At 39.2% G+C, this 21,428-nt stretch overlaps 2 protein-coding genes across 3 annotated transcripts; both read left to right on the plus strand.

Moving 5' to 3' along the window:
* The first annotated feature begins 7 nt into the window (after positions 1-7).
* Positions 8-12,092, plus strand: dusp22a (dual specificity phosphatase 22a). The gene is made up of 7 exons (XM_079466546.1): positions 8-410; positions 2,198-2,231; positions 2,936-3,018; positions 4,135-4,184; positions 6,828-6,902; positions 7,168-7,339; positions 11,269-12,092. Exons 1-7 carry the CDS (start codon positions 390-392, stop codon positions 11,458-11,460), a joined length of 627 nt encoding a protein of 208 aa, XP_079322672.1. The 5' UTR covers positions 8-389; the 3' UTR covers positions 11,461-12,092.
* A 3,570-nt stretch (positions 12,093-15,662) lies between these two features.
* On the plus strand, positions 15,663-20,532 carry irf8 (interferon regulatory factor 8). 2 transcript variants are annotated; one of them, XM_079466435.1, is made up of 8 exons: positions 15,663-15,856; positions 16,264-16,453; positions 16,635-16,726; positions 16,821-16,908; positions 17,491-17,538; positions 17,693-18,079; positions 18,181-18,296; positions 19,225-20,532. In XM_079466435.1, the coding sequence occupies exons 1-8, from the start codon at positions 15,689-15,691 to the stop codon at positions 19,414-19,416; spliced, it is 1,281 nt and encodes a 426-aa protein (XP_079322561.1). In that variant the 5' UTR covers positions 15,663-15,688; the 3' UTR covers positions 19,417-20,532. The 2 variants fall into 2 exon arrangements, with proteins under 2 accessions (XP_079322561.1, XP_079322562.1); XM_079466436.1 differs by having other exon boundaries at positions 16,264-16,447.
* Positions 20,533-21,428: the final 896 nt, after the last annotated feature.

Consider the following 21,428-nt stretch of genomic DNA (forward strand, 5'->3'; position numbering starts at 1 on the left):
TACCATTGGCTAAACCAAAACGTCTGTACACGAAATGACGTCTTTAGGCTCAATAACGCGTACACGCGTTATAGCGTCTGTACACGTTACGTCTGAAGACATTTCTGCCTAAATGGCCTTCCATATACCTCGGACACTTTCCTAACCGTCATGCATTTCGCGGTGATCACCGGTGTTCGGTTCTGCGCAGATTGTGCTCATCTCAAACAAGCCTAATGTTTTGAATTTGGCAGAAGACAGGAAGTTGCGTCATGGCAGCTGTTTCTCTAGCTCGACGTTTGCGTTATGCTGTATTATTATGCGCTTTCATACACTGAGAGGACAGCACTGTGGTTTTAGTGACGCAAAGAGATGACACTACTGCGTGAATCTACATGAAACATTGAACTATGGGCAACGGAATGAATAAGGTAATGTGAACTCCAGAGAGAGTCCTGTTTCAGGAAGCGTGTGTAGTCGGGGGCTCTCTGGGTAAATGTGGTCTAGTTTGAGCAAACTCCGCTAGGTGTTATTCTGGCCAATCAAAACAGTCAATCTGACGCATCGTTACATTATTAGATGTTATATTTGATGACTGTATGCTCACTGTTACAGCAGTGGTGGGGTCACGAAGACGGTTTGGGGTTTGACCCGGTCTCGTTTAGTTTGAGCAGATTGGTTTCGTCGCTACACGGCTAACCTGCTCTGGAAGCTTTTAGGGGTTAGAGGTCGGAATCCAGAACTGGACCAATCAGCTGTGATATCGTGACGTGTATATGACGCAGTGAAGCCGTGCCCCTCGCATCTCTCGCTCCAAATGAAAAAGTTTCAAATGGTACACGTTTGCTGCGAAGTGTTTATTTGTATTGTATACATTTATTATTACATATTGATTACAATTCAGGTGCACACGCCTCACATACTCTGGATCAAACCGGATTTGACAGACAACCTTTATACCAAGCGTTGCGCTACAGCTAAACCTGATCTAAACCAGATCGGTCTGGTTTTGTCAACTCAAAACTTACTCTGCAACTCTGTGTTTGTTGACCTCGCTTGGTGATACAGGCCATTGCTGACCACTTTCTCACCAGTCTCTTGCACGGTGACCCAGTTTGGGAGATCCAGGCAGATTAAGGCATCCGTCCATTGTTTAATGGGCACTTCAATGGTTTGCCAAATTAACTTCACTTTGCTCACAGCAAATTGGTTCAGTTTGGGTTTGCCTGTACCCTCTACCACACACAGCGACACAGGCTACTTATTTGTTTAAAGTCCCCCCGTGGTGAAATACAAGTTGTTTATACTGTGTTGTTTTTAATATGCTTTAAGACATGTCAAAATTCAGCATTCAAAACAAGTATTTTCTCTGCAAAACTGCAGTTTTCCAAGGACGGTCTCAAAGGTTTTGAAAGCTTTTGACACAGGCACAGCGCTGTCGGATAAAATGTTAATGTTATTCGTTTTTATGTAAGCAAATGCCTTTATAAAACAGTTGCGATACATATACATACATCACCAAAAACTACTGATGTCAAGTTTATATTGCTGGATTACACATGAATTCATTTGATGTCCGAGATGTTGACAGGCGATGTTGTGGTTGGTGTTCGTCCATCCTTTCCAATCCCTGGAGTAACTTTCATATTTGGCATCGATGTGGCTGGTGGTAGTGTGTGGTGTGGCCGAAGCGTTTTGCCTGAAGTCGTCCCTGTTTCTCTTGTCTCCATCACTGACGACTGTGAACATCCTGATGATTTCTCTGCCTGTGTAGTTACACATCTCAGACTACCTGGAATCAGCTGATAGCGTCCTGGCTGATTTAGTCGAAAGTGAAATGTCTTCTGTTCCATCCGAGGAAACAATCTTCTTTGTCTCATAAACAATATTATTTGACTTATGTTGACATGATTGATTACAGGTTCGTGAACTAAAAAAGCCAGCATTCAATAGTTTTGAATGATACATGTGCACATGGTTTGTCTTAAAGCATTCTAAGAACAACACATAGACATAAACAACATTAACATTTATTTTCACTGCTTAAGTCTGAGTCTGGGACATGCATAAAATCTGTGCATAGAAGAGTCCCAATAATAAAAAGGCACGATAAAACATTTAAGTGAAACAAAATGAATTAAGCGCTTTATTATGTAAATGTTACTGTATATTTGATGTGAATCTAAAACGTTGTTATTTGTTTACTTTGTGGATATAGGTTGTTGATGGTCTCTATCTTGGAAATATAAAAGGTAAGCAATGTATTTTATTTAGCAAATCTGCTATATTTGTATGTTTTCCTGATATTTAGTTTGTATATTTTGTCAGCCTTAAATCGAATGACAAAGTCTGTAAATTGGAGCAAAATCACAGTCTTCGCTCATCCCGTGCGAATGCGCCAAATGAAATGCAGATGTGGGGAGGTTATTTCTAAATGACACGAGGTCCCCAGAAAACACAAATAGGGTCTTTTGTGGATGAACACAGATTTGGAACGACTTGAGGTTGAGTCATTAATAACAGAATTTATAGTTTGGGGTTAACTATCCTCAAGGAAGAGTTTACAGGAAAATGAAATGTATCCCATAATTTCATTACCCTCATGTAAATGTGTGCCTTTTAACCGCATACTCTATATATTGTTTCCTGCCTTAGTGATGTTTGTAGAACATAATTTTTTATTATTGCTTAAACATTGTGTGGTCAGCATTGTGAACAAGCCAAAGTGTGAAACCTTGGCATGTGACTTCTCCCTCAATGTTTTTGCTTCCTTTTTATATCCATATCCACAAGGCTCTATGTAGAAATGTCACAGTCTTAAAGTCTGACCATGGCATCGAGCTCAGCTTTTAAGTGACAGTTTTCCTAAGACTTTGCACATATATACATCTTTATTCTGACAGCTTTGTGGGTAAATGCTTATAACACTGTTGTTGTTAAATGTTTCCATACACAGACTCCGAGAACAGAGAAAATCTGTCTCGCCACGGCATCACCCACATCCTCTCTGTGTGCAACAATGCCAAGCCTGTGTTAAAGGTACGGATGATATGCTCTGACAGAGACCGTAGTGTACGAGGCTGCTCCATACTACACAGAGTAAAGCTCACACAGTATTAACACAGGCATCGCATGCGAGTGTCAAATAAATGTTCATACATAAAGCACACGTCAGACATGTCCTTTCACACTGCAGTCTTTTGTCAGCCTTAATCTGAGGGTTTGAAATGGTTTATTTATAGCTGTGGTGAGAGTTTAGCTTCAACCCTGATCAAACCCACCCACCTGTCACATTGTAGTAAACCGGAAGATCTCGATTGACTTGTTGAGATGTGTTGGATGTCAAGGGTCACAAGTGAGAACTTGTAGGACTGTTGAATAGAAGTTGCTGATCTACAACATTCATGAGCAGCAGGGGGCAGCAGAGATATACTGTAACGGTCGAGAGCGATGGGCTTGCGTGAGGGGACACGACCTCCTAATCTCATGAACAAGATTTCAATCTTAATATTATAGTTCTGCCATGAGAAAGATTACCTGCCTACAATACAATGACCTTTCACATGTTAAGATTATGTGAGATTCTACAATACTAAGATTCAGTTCAAATAAAGAGTTGAACTGAGACGGCCGTTAAGGTCAACAGACTAACAACCTCCTAAATATAACCAGGAACTAGTCAAGACGGAAGTGAAGTACGTCACAAAGGAAAAGTGCAAGTAGTCCATACACTTTCTTTAAGAGTAACTGTGTCATACACAGAACATGTGATTTTGAACTACAGTGTTTCCCATTCATTCATTAGATTATGGTGGTCCGCCATTGGGATTTTATCAGACGATGTCGCGTTTACAAATCTGGATTTTTAAGTAACAGCTGGCTGGGTTGTCCTGTGGGAAACACTGAACTATTGAAATGTATTTTATTGATGTGTTACATTATGAAACAAATGTTTGTGGATTACGCCTTGTTGACATAAAAACGTGGAACAAAAGAGAAGTGTGATACCGGATAACAGTCTCCTGTACAAACAGTGCAGACACATGTAACGATTCATTCAAGGGTCGAAGTGTATTTCATGGGAATGTTGAACAGAATTGTTTCAGCTGTTTTGCAGGTATTTATAATGTCTTATTGTGTTTGTCTCATCACCAGGACATGACCTATCTGTGCATTAATGCTGCTGATGCTTCCAGCCAAAATCTGTGAGTCCCAAATATATTGAACAACACACAAACCTTTTTTGAGAGACACTCAAGCAATGTGTGTAGAGCTCACACGACACTTAAAATAACAAAATTCTTCTGATTGTAGAAATTGTCCGAGTAATTTGAAAACTACTGCTGTTCCTCACAGTCACATGACTTTCTAATAGTCAGAATTGATGCTTATGGACAGACACTTTCACAACATTCTTTTCCTCATTCAACGATCAACGAGTGGGCATGTTTCACGCAGGTACTGGCCAATTGTGTGTGTACATCTAAAACAGTTCTTATGTACCGACGTTCACATTATAATGATAACTATAGAAATAATTGGCCTTCATTTAGGAGAGGGCAGGGTTCACATCGCAGCTACTGTATAACGATAAAGTCTAGCTGACGAATGTTAAAACGCTGTCAATACTGTCGCGATCTCAAATGTTTTGGCTATTGATGAATGTGACGTGTTTATGTCTGAATTCAAGACTGTAGTGGTTTGTGGTACGGCAGGATATTATATACGGATGTAACACGGATAAGTCTCGGTAAGCTGGCAAAAGATATACATCCATGAGAACACATTCAGTTTTCAGAAAGAGCATCCAGCCTTTGCGGTCCGATTTTGGAGAAAAAACGTTCGGGAATGAAACGAAAACCATTAGCAGCATGCACAATACATTCATTTGAGTGAGCGGGAACAATGCAGCGCGCGACCTTAAAGGATGCAAATGTAGTTACATATATTTACAGTACAATGTGAACGCCCTTTAATGCTGTTTACCGTGTATTATTTCACATACTCAACAGCAATCCAGAAATGTCCAAAAACCAAACGAAGGAAGAAATACTCTTAGGAGTCACCTTATAGGAGTCCGTTTTAGACCAGATTAAAAGCACCTTTTGGCCATGAGGTATTGTGAACCATCCAAAAAGCAGCACATTTGTATTGCACGACATTTACATACACTCGAAATCAAATGATGTTTTTAAATCATTAAGAAATGTATTGCATATGAGCAACCACTGTAAAAATGACTTTTTCTAGATCAAATAGCTGTTTGGGTGATGCATGCGTGCTATCAGTGTGAGACACTGTCCCCTGATGCAATCCAGAGGAAAGGAAACTGTGCACTGGCCACCAGACCTATTAAAACCCATCTGTCACAATCTCACAGTTTTAAAATAAGGATTAACGGTCCGGATGTTTCATCACATCTACTGTAGTCTTCTCTCCTTAATGGGAGGCACACACAGATTTTTATGGAAATAAAGTTCTTTTTTTTTTGCCTTAAACATTTATTTTCAAGATGTAAATATGCTAAACAGTTTCTATTGACGTAATGTCTATATTATTACAATCTTCATTAGCATCTTTTTTGTACTATTTACAACAATAACTGTGTAGTGTTACAATCCCGAACCCACCCCTAAATCTAATCTCATGTAACTGTAGGGTAAGTACATTGTAAGTGCGCATACTGTTAAATAAAAGAAGGATTTGCCTTCCATGGTGAATGAATAGAGTTTAGGGTTGTGATAAGTGCTCTGGTAGCTGGATTGGGAAATCAGCACATTGAAGGTTTTTGCAATCATATGTTTCTCAATCATACCTGAATCTAGAGCAGCTTTCAAATGATACTCTGGTTTTTACAGTTTTGTTTAATAATATTATTATTTCCTCGCTTGGAACATGAGAACTATTTTAAAACTCACTACTCGTATCAAGACGTTTCTTTGCTATATCCGCTGAGCTTCGGCTGAAACGTGTCATGTCCCTCTGGAATAATAATGTGTAGTGATTTGATATTTTCAACACATAATAAAATCAGAATGTTACTTGTGAAGTTAAAGCCTAATAAAGAGCTGTCATTGTTTTTCATTGATCAAATGATAATATTTGTTTATGTAATTCTTAAAAATACCTTGTCTGGTCATTTTGAATTGAATTGAAAGTATAGCATTAGGTACTTTTTGTCCAAGTTGTTTTTCTTATTAAAATAATAAAGGTTGTCATTATACAAAGACATCACCAAAGAGTCTACTATATGAATTGTATAATTACCAAACAAAATCTTTATTTCTGGAATTTCCAAAACTCTGATGATGAATATTAAAACCTTTTTCGTATCCTTAGGAAGTATGTTACTTTCAGTAGTTTGTTGGGGTCTGTAATCCTTTCTTAGCTGCTTTTTGAGTCACTTTGGCATGAAGGCTCAGTATTCACTTAGATACAGTCGCCTTTCATTTCATACCATTGCAAAGACCATTTTCAGTTTTTCTGAATTTACTATTCATACGTATGTATGTGTTTAGGTAAAATTATATATATTTTGTTCATTCCGTTAACTACCAAATTTCAAATTTGCAGAAAATGAAAATTGGAGGAACAGGTCAAAATAATAGAGATGATGCTTTTGTATTTTTCAGACCTCAAATACGGCAAAGAAAACAAGTTCAGATTCACTTTTAACAACGGTATTATGTGTACATGTATTTAGGGAAAGTTAACATATATGTGTATATAAAATACATATGTGATATCCAGATTTTGATCACGTGTCTTGTCATGCTGTCAGTTTTCCCACATTGCCGTTGGGTGACTTTGTTGGTTTTATTCTGTCTTTCTCACATTACATTTTGCAGGTCTCAACATTTTAAAGAGTGCATATGCTTTATCCACGAGTGTCGACTCAATGGAGGGGCGTGTCTAGTTCACTGGTAGGTGTTTTATCCGTTTTCTGTTTTTGTGTTATCGAGGGTTCAGTACAGTATGTGAGCTATTCAATATTGGAGGCACTTTACAGGAACAGTGGTTTAACAGGAACACCTTGCTTGTCTTGTTGCAACATCATGCTTTTTCACCGTTTCCAGTATTACAGTCTAGACCAAATAAATTGCAGGCTCACATTCACACTGACTTTGCCTGTATTCTGTATAAATGAACAAACACTTTATGCTATTAACATTCAATCTCTCACTTCAGTCTTGCAGGAGTGTCTCGCAGTACAACCATGGTGGTGGCTTACCTCATGACCGTCACCAGTTACAGCTGGGAGGAGTGTCTGTGCGCCATAAAGGCTGTCAGATCCTTTGTGGGCCCAAATTACGGCTTTCAACAACAGCTGAAGGAGTTTCAGATGAAACAGGTTTCAGAGGTACAGATCTTCCTCTCTCAGGTGCCAAACAAAATATGAGATTTAAAAATGTAAATACCAGTCTTCAAAAGAGAGACGGTTAACTTGTAAGACTAGTTAGGCAGATTCAAGTCCTCATCCAAAAGCAAACTCTCAAAGGTCATTAAAGTGTCACTGAAGTACAACATGGTGGCGTGATGTGTGGGATGCTATCCTACTAACAATGACCATTTCTAGACATTGCAAAACGTATTTGTGAGAGTTTGCAGGTTAGCTCAGACGCACCTTTGGCTAAATGTTGATGCATAAGGCACTTCAGCACGTTCAAAGTCGTCGCCTGATTGGTTGAATATCACAGGATTTCCGGGAGACGTTCGTGTGATTGGTTGCTATACCTGTCAGTCATTTGGCCTCTTGGGTGGGCCTTGGCCAAAGAAAGCGGCGAAAGTCGTGAGACCCCTGTAAGTGGACCAAATGAAAAAGGTCCGAGTTCTTTTTGTGTTCACACTGTTTCTGTCCCTGAAGGAGGGCTCTGGTCCTTTTTGGTCCACTTTAGCAGTAATGGGGACCTCTTGTTTTCATCCTGTTTTTGGGGACTAATATGTGCAACCAATAAACATAGAGCCCTGCATTCCAGCTTGAGCCCGACAAAAAGGGCCAAGCTTCGGGACAGTTTGTTGAAACGCGAGCCGAGCATTGGGCCTTTTTTCACAGTGCCATGCTCAATATCACTTTACTTTTATGATGCGAGTGTTTTGAGTTAAACAGTAGGTAAAGCACACAATCGACAGAGTAATGTTAAGTTTATGATTTATAACGTTTTCAACTTTATGCGTGTTGCGCAGACCCAGCAGCTTAAGAACATTTAAAGGCAAAAATAAAGAGAGGAAGAAATAATTATTATGTACGATTTCTAAGCAATAGGTTGCAGTGGCGAACACATTTTCTAATTCTGCATGTCCTTGTCTGTGAGCTTCAATCATTCTAAAACATCTTTTAATATGCAATTTATGACAAATTGTAAGAGTAAGCTGGAGTGGTACAAAAGTGCAGTTTAGCAGAAGTAAAAAGCAGAAAAGCTGTTTTTTAAAGATTGTGATGGTCTCAGCAGGAGTGGGGATTGACAGGTCATTGGAACACAGAGGAAGAGAGACGTAATCATTGTTGTAATGTCACCACTACCTGCACTACATGGTCAGACAGAAAGGATCTCGCTTTCCCGATGCGTAAAGTGATGGGCAGTTGTTGATATGTGGTCACTGTATGGTCATTAAATCTTACCCTCAGGTTTCTGGCCATCAGACTATGGGTTGGCAGAGATTAGAGAGTTCTGTGTTGCCCGGTTGAGGGTTTCTTCATCCAGGTGTGTAGAAGGCATTACAGAATAGAAGCACATTTAGTCCTGTCCAAACATCACGAAGTTACTTCCTCTTGTTCTCAGTAAATTGAATATAGCACATTTGTGTCATCTGTAAATGGAAAGCTATTTCAATATGCATTAAAGCTTCTATGAGGTAACCTCGTACCAACATAAACACTTACTTGGCTCTGCACAAAAATGCTAAAATACATTTTGATGAATAATTATTTATCATGATTTTTCCACAAGCAATGGCAAACTGTATTATTTGTCTTGTGCGCCCACACACACAAAGCATTGTCTGGTTTGGAGATAGATCCGTGCTGCACTGCAGTCCCTCTACCAGACAGTGACGCAGCTGGTCGGCACACTCTCGACGGTGCCCCTGTGGTGAGGATTGGTGGAGGGAGACTTTTCAGCCGGCGCAGGAAGCTGAAGCGTTGGTGCCCATTCTTGGAGAGTGATGTGGTGTTGGTGGTCCTCTGTGATGTGCACACCCACAAATTAAGGGCTTTTGACTCTCTCCACAGTCGAGCTGCCGATGGTCTGTGGGGTGTGGTTAAAGGCACGGTTTACCCAAAATTGGTTCCCGTAAAAATGACCAGGGTCAAGTCAACGGAAACCATTTTTGGATGAACTATTTCTTTTAGTCCATCACAATCTCCTTTGTCTTCTCCACATTGAGGGAAAGGTTGTTTTCTATAACTTCCTCTATGTAGGATGGGCTTAATCGTGGCTGATGAGGCCTACTGCTGTTGTGTCATCAGCAAACTTGATGTCTTGCATCTGTTCTCACATTTGTTGTGTGAAGGTGTGAAGTTGGGTTTCCCGTTAGAGCTTGAGTTGCTGCCTCATGTAAGATGCAAAGACTTTAGCGACAAAAATGTACTCAAAGTGCTTCTGACCATAAGTTGGACTTTTCAGGGATAAAGGGGTACGAAGAGTGAATAAGGGGAACCTGTTAATATTGCAACATGAGCTTCTCTTCTCAACACGATATTGTTTGCTGTTAAAGTGGTTTTAAATGTGTCAGGCTGAGATTTTTGAGAACAACATAAAGAGGAATTACGTTCTTACCATGCGTTTTTTTTCTCATGGGTTAACTTCTGGTTCATTTGATTACGTTTTACAAATACTTAGAGAGCCTCATCTGTATAAACCTAGTTCTGTATTGACCGAACTGCAGACAGAAATATCTTTCCTAAAGTGGCTATTGGCGGATACGACTGTGGGTGGGTTGACTTCTGTGCCGCTCTCAGGAAACAGCACAGTTCTGAAGAAAGACAGCCCTTTGAGAAGAAATGAAAGAACCCTTCTAGATGAAGAGACGGATTGTTGTGATAAATGTCGGTCCTTATATTCAGCGAGACGGTTTTGGACAGGTAACCATGATGAGAAGTGAAACGCAGTGTCTCTCTGCCCTTGCACTGATGCACAACTAAACTGAGTTGTATGGTTTTCACTATATATGCCGATGTGCTTATATAGGCACATACATACATACATACATACATACATGCATACATGCATGCAATCATGTTTTAAATGAGTTGACCGGTTTCACAAACAAGGCTTAAAGATAGTCCCAGAAGCAAATGAATGTTTGAGCTTCAATATGTCGGTGCCATTTGTTCGTTAAAAGTAACTTGAATATCCTAATGTATCTAAGAGTTAGTCCTGACTTAAGTTAAGGCCTGTCTGTGAAACCGGGCCTAAATTGTGTTTGTAAAAACAAAGCTTTCTAAATGGGAGAACCACTTTTTGGGGATGTGATCAAATGGAGAAGTGGTTTGTGAACTGGATAATGCTTTTTAATACAAAAAAGTTCAATTTGTTTTTAAAGTAAACTTAGTCTGCTGTAGCCTAATTCGGATAAGTTTATGATATGTGACTAGATCGAAGCGAGTGGGTGTTTCTTGTTCTACAGCTGTGTGAAGAGGTGGTGCATATTCTGTAGATTATTTACGTTACAGTGTGTGAAAAAATGATTCCAGGTTTGTAATTCTGCTTACTCTGTTAAGGAAAGTCTGCCTGGAAAATTACCGGAAATCTGCCCTCCCACTCAATCCCAGCATTGAGCCCGAGCAAGGGCTGTGTGCCAGGGAATTCCCATTCCCCATTTAAGACATGACATATCCAGACTAGACTGTTACAGTCATCTGCTCCCACTAGGAAGGTGTGTTTGTAGGCAGTGATATAACATTCTGTGGAAATCTATCACTTGCTTCGGTCAGAATTACTTAAGAGTCCTGTATGATGCCCATTTGGGCCCTGTACCATTTGGTCAGCATTCGCTGCTTTAAAAAGGGTTCAGGTTGCTGTGATCGAAAGTAAGACTCATACAATTCCAGGACTTTCCAGAAAAGCCTGTAATGGAGTGGTCAGGTTGTCATAGAAAGCCAGAGGCCATCACTCAACAGCTGTTTTTTACAGTGGGCTTATTCAGTCAAATATACACTGCAATTTTTCTGCCCCAAACCATACATAGCAAGTATGTCATCTGTAAGGGCTCTCGTGTCCAGTTTCTCTCTAGCTTTGATGGTTATATTAAAGCACTTACATTCCTGTGATGTCCTCCTTTCTCTCTCAGTACCAGGCGTGGCTGCGGGTCAGCTACAGACCCAGTCCCTTTAAAGACCAGGAGCAGGTTCAAGCCTTGCTGAGTTTATTCACAGAGCAACAGCAACAGGCCCAGACGCATGAAGAAGAATGGCTGAATCAGTCCTCTCGTACCTGCACTCTACCCAACAACAAATACAGCAGACCAGGCAGCGACAGTTGAAAGAGGTGCTCGCGCCCGTCCTCCAGAGCTCAACTGCTTTAACCTCTGCTGGACAGTAACGCCACATCGGACGAGTCAAATTAAAGACCACTACTAGACAAATGGAATGTCAAAACACATTACTTTGGCGTAATTGAAGTCCTATTTGTTTTTCTTTGTTTTGGCAATAGCGCTAATAAATGTATTTCCTTAACTGTGCTTCCCAGTTTCTTGAGTGAGCTATCCTGAGTTTTTTACCCTTTTATCCCAGAACAGGATAAGACATTTTATTATAAATTGGTTTCCTTTATCAGTGATCGAATGGAGAGATAGAAAATGTTCAATGTCCAAACATATTATATGCGAGGGGTCCATGGTTTGCTATATTATAAATTAAGCTTGTCATTTACAAGTTATGGACTGTTGGTCTTTATGAATATGAAAATAAACAACAATACACGATCTGTGTGTATTTAATATTTTTACATACAGTCACATACATTTTTCGATCTGATTTATTTCCATTTTTAAATGTTGGATTAAACGGATATTAAATATATTGAATATTCATGCTATATTTGCGTATCGCATTATTTCAGATTTTGCAGGTGGTTTAAAATAAACCCTGTGAATACTTCAGCTATACTAATACTACTTTGTTTTCTTTTTGATTTCTTGTTACACTTTTCAATATGAAGTAATTACAGTTCACACTTGCATTAGAATCGAGTGAGAGATGCATTAGAATTAGATGAGAGCACTTGTTTTCTGGCACTGATTGGTAACAGGTTAGCTTGCACATGTGAGCAGCGTGTGCTTGTGTTGTAGAAGCAGAAGTGCAGAAGGAATGGTTTATTCAAGTGTACTCATACTTTACTGCTGTTACATTTAAAGCCTGCTTATTTCAGCCATCTTGTTATATCTTGACAGGTCACAATGTGCGACATGGATCTGATAAACTTGGGAACGTTAGCATGTACACTTTTACGACGATGACACCTCCTGAATCTTAGGCTATGGCGCAAGTCAGAAAACTGAATCAGTGCGCAAATCGTAAACAAACACAGCAACACGATTCACACTTTGGCAGTATGAATAAATATTAATATTTCATTTTTCACCTCCATGTCATTTAACTTTTATTGCCGTGTAGTGTTGATCAATACATCATTTCATGTTGCATTTTTCATTGGCTACTCAGTAGACGTAGGACACTGCCAGAAAGTTACCGCGGGCTGTTAAGGGAGGTTTCCTGCAAAGGATTGAATTAAGACAGAACTAGGCCTAGTTAAGTTAGAACATATAGATCGTATTTTCACACATCACAAGGAAATATTACAATGGCACTGATGTATTTTAAGATGTAAAGTAGACAGCTATAACATAGATTTTAGTCTTGAACCCTGTTTGGGGAACAAGAGCAAAAGTGGGTGCAAGTATACACTAGTACATACCGTACAAGATGTGCTTGAGCTGTAATTAAAACCTTAAGCTAAACCTCGTCTGTGAAATCAGGCCTTAAGTCGGAACTGTGCCTTACGCCTTACATCAATTCGAAAATGTATGTTGTTTTTATAAAAATGCCTTGGAAAAACACATTACTGGTGTACATCTTGAGACAAAACAATGGCACTCACATATTTCATGATGTCATGCCGTGTCATTTTTTTTCGGTAAGACAGCTCAAACATTCATTTTAGTCCTGGACTAGCATTAAGCCTTGTCTGTGAAACTGGGCATATGTATACTTGATTCAAACGTCAGTTGACTTTATCATTTCCTGATTTAACTGAGAAAAGTAAAACTGAGCAAACACATATTCCTAATGGAAAAACAATACAAATTCTCATTGTTTCTATTACAAAATACCATCATTTGTGTGTTGGGTCTAATTCCAGTAGGATTTAATGGTGTTCTATCCGTTACCATCCACCAAGACCATACCAGACCAACAGGGACTATTATTTCTTATCCACCTCCCTTTTGAAGCACTACAGAGGCTGACAGAACACAGGAATGACATTCAAGGGACCCGCGGAGTATTTAGATCGAAGTAGCTCATTCTGAGCTAATAAAAACATAACACTTCATTATACACATTTGAAGACATAGTCATGTATATTGTATTGCATTTCTGACATAAGACCCTCTGACACACCGATCCTTTAATATTATCGAAAGGCCGAAGATCAAGACGTTACCAGAAATGTTGATGCCTGGTAAATATGCATTGCCCTACAGCCAGTTCAGTTCTTTTTATGTGTGTAATGCTCAACTTTCGCTTACATACCACCTTCACCACGACCACTACCTGTGCTCACATCCTCCAACACACCACGAGAATGTAACCTCGCCTTTCCAAGATCCGCTTTTTCTGGTTTCCAGATGATCTTTAAACTTCCTGACAACAGGTTAGACGTAGCTTTAACATGAGACACTAACCATTGCATAACCAGACCTTGGGTAATTCTGAGACAAATAAATGTATCCGAGAATGATCCGATGACGAACCACAATTTTTGGAGTTAGCACAATGCATGATAGCATTTCATTTACGTTACTTTAACATTTCATTTGGCAGACGCTTTTATCCAAAGCAACTTACAGTGATCTACATGTTTAATAATATATGGGACGAACGCCATGGCCTTTGCGTTGCTATAATGCAATGCTCTACCAACTGAGGTAACTTTCCCTGAAAAGAATGCCGATGAGAATGTATCAATATGTTTACAACCCTGTTGTAGTAAGTATCATATAGATAGCAACTTTTTTTAATGGAATAAAAAAGTCACTTGTTAACCCACAAAATCTGAACACTTTAAAAAGTGTAATGAGGCTAAAATGATCATTTTCAATGAGGAATACACATAAGCTATTGTGCCTGAATTGCCTTGTGTTTGGTCAAATAATAAGAACTGATTTAATTGTGTAATGTTTATAAACGCTCATAGAGGCTTTAAATTATTTCACTATTATTAATGTTGTATTCGCCATTTAATGATTTAAACACATTTCTTTCCACAATCTGTCAAAAATGGATTTCCTTGTTTTTCATGGGGAGAATCAGGTTAGTTCAATGGTTGACATAGAGTTGGTCAAAAATGCCTTTAATACTTAAAGGGTAAGTTCACCCAAAAATCTACTTTGTGTGTTTTTACATTATCACATTATGAAGATTTTAAATATATTAAAAGTACTTTATATCGATTCAAGTCAGAATTTTGCTTCGTTTTGCACATAAAGCATTATCGTCGCTTCCAAGAAATCTAACTGAGCCACTATGAGCGAATGGACCGATGTAACCATGTCTTCAGTTCTTTTCAGGACCTTGACAAAAACTGACACCATGATGTCTATGAGGAGATTTTGTGCTCCGAAGACGCTGGCGGTTCTCTTTAATCATGTGGGGGCGAAAAAATCTGATTTTTAATAGATTCCCTTTTAAAATCTTCATAATGTTATGTAAGGCTTAATGTGCAGGCAGCCTGTTGTTATGGTAGAAATAAGGCCAGACGGTGTGATCAGGACTCGGCGGTCTCGTATCGCACTGAAGGGGCTTATTTCACCGTAACTGCGTGTACTTTATCCCTCGTATCACACAGCTACTTGAGAAAAATGATTTTTTTTTTATATTTTATTAGCTCATTTTAACCGGATGTTGACCTTTTTTTAAGGAAAAGCAGTTCACTTTAGTCTTTAAGGCAATTTGGTTGATTCGTAATGTCACATGTGTTATTGAAAGACATATTTATATTGCATTTGATCAAAAATGGGGTTACCGTGCGATATTAGTTTCGAGAGGTTGTTATGTGGGAATAACGCGCGTAACCGGCCAATCAGAATCAAGCATTCCAGCGAGCCGTGAAATCAGTATATGAAATAAGATTCAGTCTGCGCGAGCGCGTTCTGGAAGCCCCCAAAGTGAAATCAATGTAATGACGCGTTTTATGTATATTTCATGTAAAAGAGCATCAATGCGACAGTCGTGTTCTGGCTGATGATCCGGTTTAAGTTCAGCAGGACTCGTGTAAAGTCCCTTTCCTCACCAGTCACACTTCAAACATCCAGAGCCGACGGAAGGTTTCTCGGAAACGACTCCGCTTCAAAGAACCTCATTAACATATCCACGCGGCTCCGGCCAATGAGCGCAGAGAGTCGACGCGTGGGCGTTCCCACGCGCGTGTTTTATAAATGAGGCGCATGTTTGTGAGAGCGGTGTTGTAGTCCTCTCGAGTCACGTGTGAACATGAATCCCGGCGGGCGCAGACTGAAGCAGTGGCTTATAGAACAGATCAATAGTAATATATATAATGGATTATTGTGGGAAGATGAGAACCGAACAATGTTCCGAATCCCCTGGAAACATGCAGGGAAACAGGATTACAACCAAGAGGTGGATGCGTCCATCTTCAAAGTAAGCCTATGTTTTTGATTGTTGTTGTTTTATTATCAAGAATAAACACGAAGTGCATAATAATGCACATCATTGTCTATTTGGCCTATTTTATTTCCAACAACATGTTGACATAATAATAATAATAATAATAATAATAATAATAATAATGATTTGATCTAAACTTTAAACAGTTACGATTTGAACATCGGTGCTTTTCGCAAAAAACACAGAAAGTATTAATAATAGTTCCCTGCAGACCTATTGAGATGCATTGCATGCACTGGCTTTTCTGAAACGTTTAAATGACATTATGGAGATCGTTTGCTTTATGAAATGTAATAAAGTTTGCTCTTCATTCAGTCAGCCGAATGAATTTAGAGGAATTCAGATTGTGGTGATGTCTGACTAAGCATGTGTTTTCACAGGCGTGGGCAATATTTAAAGGGAAGTTTAAGGAGGGGGATAAAGCTGAACCAGCGACATGGAAGACCAGACTCCGTTGTGCACTAAACAAGAGCCCAGACTTTGAGGAAGTTACTGAGCGATCCCAGCTTGACATCTCTGAACCTTATAAAGTGTACCGGATAGTGCCAGATGAGGAACAGAAATGTGTGTGTGTGTGTTTTCACCAAATCTCCAAGATACATTAGAAGTACACAAATGCCTAACCAGTTCTTTATTTACAACATTTCTTCTTACACAAGGACATTAAAATGACTTCATGAATAATAAATAATAAGACGGACTCATTTAGGACGTTTTACAAGTTTCACCGAATGATGCTTTTTTCCTTTAGTGGGTAAAAACTTGATCCCTGCCATGTCTTGCTGCAGCACGGACATCACGGCCATGGAGGGCTCACCGGAACTGGATGAACTAATTCAAGAGGTCCATGGTTTTCCATTCCTTTATCTGTTCATTCTCCATAACATTGATAGCATGTATTGATTCTCATGACTGGAAATTGTGTTTTTGTGCACAGTCTTCAAATGAGCCAAGTCATTCTGCTCTGGATGATGCCAGCGCCGTCCCGTCGGTGCAGGAATGGTGGCTGGAGGGCTGTCACAATGGTGCGACATACTGGTCTCCCTCTCTTTTATTTTATACAATTACTCATTTCAAATTACTTGAAAGAATACAATCTTTAACAAGATTTACAATGTAAAAAGCCTGCAAGGAAAAAAGGGAAAGTGTGCTGCCAGTACCTTATCCAATATTTCAGAACACAACTCAATGCAGTGCAACGTTTGAATACAGATGAAACAAGTGTATCCAAATGAAAAGTTCCGTAAAACTAATACAGTACATTGTGACCTTTTTTACAATGTGGTTGTGATAAACATGGCTGCGTATTTACATGCTGAAAAGGGCAATTGTGTTCAGTGTTACTGAGAGAAATAATGACTAATTTCCGCCAAAGGTTTGCTGACTTAGCATATCAGTCTCTCTCTCTCTCTCTCTCTCTCTCTCTCTCTCTCTCTCTCTCTCTCTCTCTCTCTCTCTCTCTCTCTCTCTCTCTCTCGCATGTTTGTGTAGTTATTGAAGAAAAGTTAGATTTGACATGTTTTCTTCCTCTGCCCTCATGCCATCCTTTGTTGCAATGTTAAAGGGTTACGCCCGACTCATGTTATGTTGTTTGTATTCTCTCTTAGCTGTGGTTGTCCATCCGGATCTGTCACCCGTGAGCACATTCAATGCAGGTATGTCATTTACAATTTTTACCCAAGTGTGGACTTGCACATATACAGTATATGAACTTTTCCCAAACCGTGTTTTTATTCTCTCTTCAAAGTCTCCAAAGACTTCCACTGCTGTGCGAGGAAGACTGTTAACCGTGCTGTCCTGTTCTTTCAGCCTTTTCTCAGATTATGATCTGCTTCTATTATGGAGGACGGCTGGTGGGCAGCACTCTCACAACTCATCCGGAGGGCTGCCGTATCTCCCCCGGACAGCCCCCTGTGTCTAATGCCCCTTTATATGGTCCAGATAGTCTCCAGAGCATCCGCTTCCCATCAGTGGACCTCATCGAGCATGATCGCCAGCGTCACATCACTCGGAAGCTTTTTAGTCACCTTGAGCGTGGCGTGCTGCTCCGTGCCAACAGAGAGGGCATCTTCATTAAGCGTCTGTGCCAAAGTAGAGTGTTCTGGAGCAGCCCGAACTCCCAGTACAATCTCAACCCCTGCAAACTCGAAAGAGATGCTGTGGTGAAAATCTTTGACACTGCCAGGTTTCTACAAGGTAACCAGAGACCACAGGCATAATATATCTTAACATCTCATTACAGTTGCAATTTACTGGTAAGTAACGGAAGGATTTAATTTCATTTGTTTTTCTCAAAGCACTGCAGATATATCAGGAGGGTCACTATCAGGTTCCAGATCCGACCGTGACACTCTGCTTTGGAGAAGAATTTAATGATTTCAGCACCTTGAAGAACAAATTAATCATTGTGCAGGTGATTAATGTAACATTTTTAAATATCTGACATTTTATGTGTTCTCAAGGCATTAAATGTTCATAGAACTTCATAGACATATCCCTTAAAGGCCCACTGCATCGGCTTGGAACGCACAGCATTATTTGATATGTTGACATCATTTTAACTGGACCCTGCCCCCTTTTTAAATAACCAATAGCGTTTCGTTCACGGCACACAGTCAGACAACCTGGCAAAGCTACATTTAACGGCGTTGCAGCCACATTGGTGTAAAAGTCAATCGAAAAGATAGGACATAATAAATGTGCAAACTAGTGGCTTATATGAGGCGCCACTTCCGCAGCTCTGATAGTGAAAGGGGCGGGACGTCACGCCCCCAGATGTCACGCCCACGGACCGGCGGCTAAACGTCTGACGCAAAACCACACGTTCCTGGAAACACTTCAGTACGTTTCAAGTCGTCATCTGGTTGGTTGGATTTTCGGTAGACGTGCGTGTCACGTTCTTTAACGTCCCGTCTGGAAACAAAACAAAGCCGTCTGATCTGAGAAGTAAGCTGTCATGTTTACAATGGTTGATCACGATCGACTAAACACTTTATTCTTAAAATGCGGCACAAAATGAAAAATGAACGGGCCTTGGCCAAAGGAAGTTGCAATAAGTTCTGCGAGACTAGAGCGTCCACGCCAGGCTGTCAGTTTTGAACAGTAATATCTCCTAACTCCGAATTTTACAATCAGTTTATTGACGTCCTTAAGGTTCACTCATTTTTAATAAAAGGAAAAAAACGTTCGTTTTGGTTTCACTGGATCTTTAATAGTATTTACAAATATAAAAGAGTTAAAACTCAACGTAGTGAAATAAGCTTGTTTACTGCAGCTTCATTTCTGGTAATATTCATTCTAATACAAAACGTGTAACATTGAGTAATGCTTCATTCAATCAGATCACAGCGTTACACTGTCAGCAGCTGGTGGAGGCGGTGACTGCCCGCAGATCCCAGTACAGCAGTGGGAATCTGGAGATCTCGGATGAGTTGGCCAGTGATCAGGTGGCTCGTATATACCAGGATCTATGCAGCTATCCCGTTCCCCAGCGATCTTCATGTTTTAGAGACAACCTGTCCATTGCAGTCTGAGGCAGAATCTGATCCAACTTTACATTCTTAGCAAGCCAATGTACATAAAACACAACATCGTATATTTTCTTTCAATGTCATTACATGATGTAAAGTGTTTCACGTTTAATTATGACACCAGCACATGTGTGTATCATCCTGTTCTCTCAGGGTTAGTAATCAGTTGTAATGAAATTGAAATGTTCTCAGGAAAGATATATTTTTCTACTAGATGAAAAGTGAATTCACAATATTCAATATTTTGTTGTGTTCAGAAGTTTTTTGTGTAAAATATTTTTCTAATATTTGCCTCAATCAGTTTTATTTTGAGTGTTTTTATTATGCATTTTAAAAGTGGATAGGTTTTACTATCCGTTATCTTTTAAATGTATATTTTTTAATGGCTGTTTTGTTATGCTTATCATTAAAATTGCTTTTCTAAAAAAAACAGATGTGCAAAATATTAATAATAAATAAAAAGAATCATTGCAAAATGGCAAGTTGATAAACATTCTTTTGGATCATGTCTTTGCGATTTGCTTTGCTATTTGATTTTTCGTAATAGAAGGTGTATTTGTTTTTACAAATTGCAATTAAATAAAAGGTAAATGGTTGTTACCAGGCTGGGCAGACAGATATCAACTCCTTGTTGCTTGAAAGGTGCTGTTTTGCTCCGTTTTCCACTTTGCCAAAAGAATAAACTGGGTGACTGTGGCATTTGTCATACCACAGAGTTGTTAAGGTTATCTTTTAAACGATAAAACCTTTTTTATCAATTACAGTCCCTACAGTATAATGAACATATGAACACGCAAATGAATCTACACAACATTCTTGTATATTAAAATGTCTTTCATTTGTAAACTACACAATCTGAATGACTTCAAATGTACCCACAGGGAGTAAGAGATTGCTGAGTGTTAAGTGAGTAAGATGGCTGAGGGTGAAAGCAAAGGAAGCGTCTGGATAGAAGTCTAATCCTTGAGATCCATTTTCTGTTGTAAAAAGCTCTGGAATAAATAATGCTGTTCACTGCTTACATTCGTATGTTTCTCATGATTCTACTTCAATGATTATTATTACATCCTAATGTTAACTGTATAAAAGACATTTAAATAAAAAAGTGTTTGTTTTCAACAATTAATCAATGATTGCAAGCAACTGGACAACAAAGAATATTGAAAAATGAACAATGCAACCAACTACATTTTATTTGATCATTTATCCACGGAGAGAGTAGATCACATTTTGGTTAAATGGACGGTCTTCATGGAAACTCATTAAACACATTTAAAAAAAAAGAGAAACTGGTGTCACATGAGCCATAAACACAAGAAGTTGCATTGGACAGGTTGTATTAATAACTGTATTACCCCCTAACAGTGTTGACAGGTTACGCAACTGCATGAAGGTGAATTCTGATGTTGCATGAAAAATGTCGCGTATATACTATCATGTACATGTTTCAGCCTTCATGCAAAAGCAATGCCAAACAAACACACTGTCTTTCATTTAGTATTCCTGCTTGTTCTGGGCAATAGCTGATTTATAGAAGTTATTTTGTGATCAAAACAGATTCACTAGAACACAGCATGGGATGTTCAGAGGGGATTTTCCTCATTCACTCTCACAAGACATCCACCCCCAGTCTCTTACAAAAGAAACATCTGTTAAAGATTCTGTTCTGTTTTAGTTCCCCAGAATATTTTAACAAAAAGCACCATATGACAAAACATTTTGATACAGTATGAAAGTTTAATAGTTTGATAGGTGATGTAAATAATTGAGTAGGTCCACATGTTATAAATCAATGAATGCTAAAGGGCTCTATACAATTACACGTTGTCGCAAGATAGCCGAACACACTTGGAACAAATAGTAGAGAAGAAAAAGCGTATAGAAAGACAAACTCCAGTATTAAGCATTTGTTCACAGCTAGATGAAACTACAATACATTTTTGTTTATGTCATTTAGTTATTAATTCATTAAGACACACACATGCACGCACGCACACGCAATTTTGAAAACAGGG

Source organism: Barbatula barbatula (genome assembly GCF_947034865.1).
Source record: "Barbatula barbatula genome assembly, chromosome: 10".
NCBI lineage: Eukaryota > Metazoa > Chordata > Actinopteri > Cypriniformes > Nemacheilidae > Barbatula > Barbatula barbatula.

What these genes read in the sequence shown, in the direction of transcription:
- dusp22a (XM_079466546.1), top strand. Translation starts at nt 390, where the DNA reads ATGGGCAACGGAATGAATAAG. An exon ending in CTATCTTGGAAATATAAAAG is followed by an intron (nt 2,232 to 2,935) that starts GTAAGCAATGTA and finishes TTCCATACACAG; the next exon opens with ACTCCGAGAACAGAGAAAAT. An exon ending in AGATGAAACAGGTTTCAGAG is followed by an intron (nt 7,340 to 11,268) that starts GTACAGATCTTC and finishes TTTCTCTCTCAG; the next exon opens with TACCAGGCGTGGCTGCGGGT.
- irf8 (XM_079466435.1), top strand. Translation starts at nt 15,689, where the DNA reads ATGAATCCCGGCGGGCGCAGACTGAAGCAGTGGCTTATAGAACAGATC. An exon ending in CACTGCCAGGTTTCTACAAG is followed by an intron (nt 18,080 to 18,180) that starts GTAACCAGAGAC and finishes TTTTTCTCAAAG; the next exon opens with CACTGCAGATATATCAGGAG. An exon ending in ACAAATTAATCATTGTGCAG is followed by an intron (nt 18,297 to 19,224) that starts GTGATTAATGTA and finishes TCATTCAATCAG; the next exon opens with ATCACAGCGTTACACTGTCA.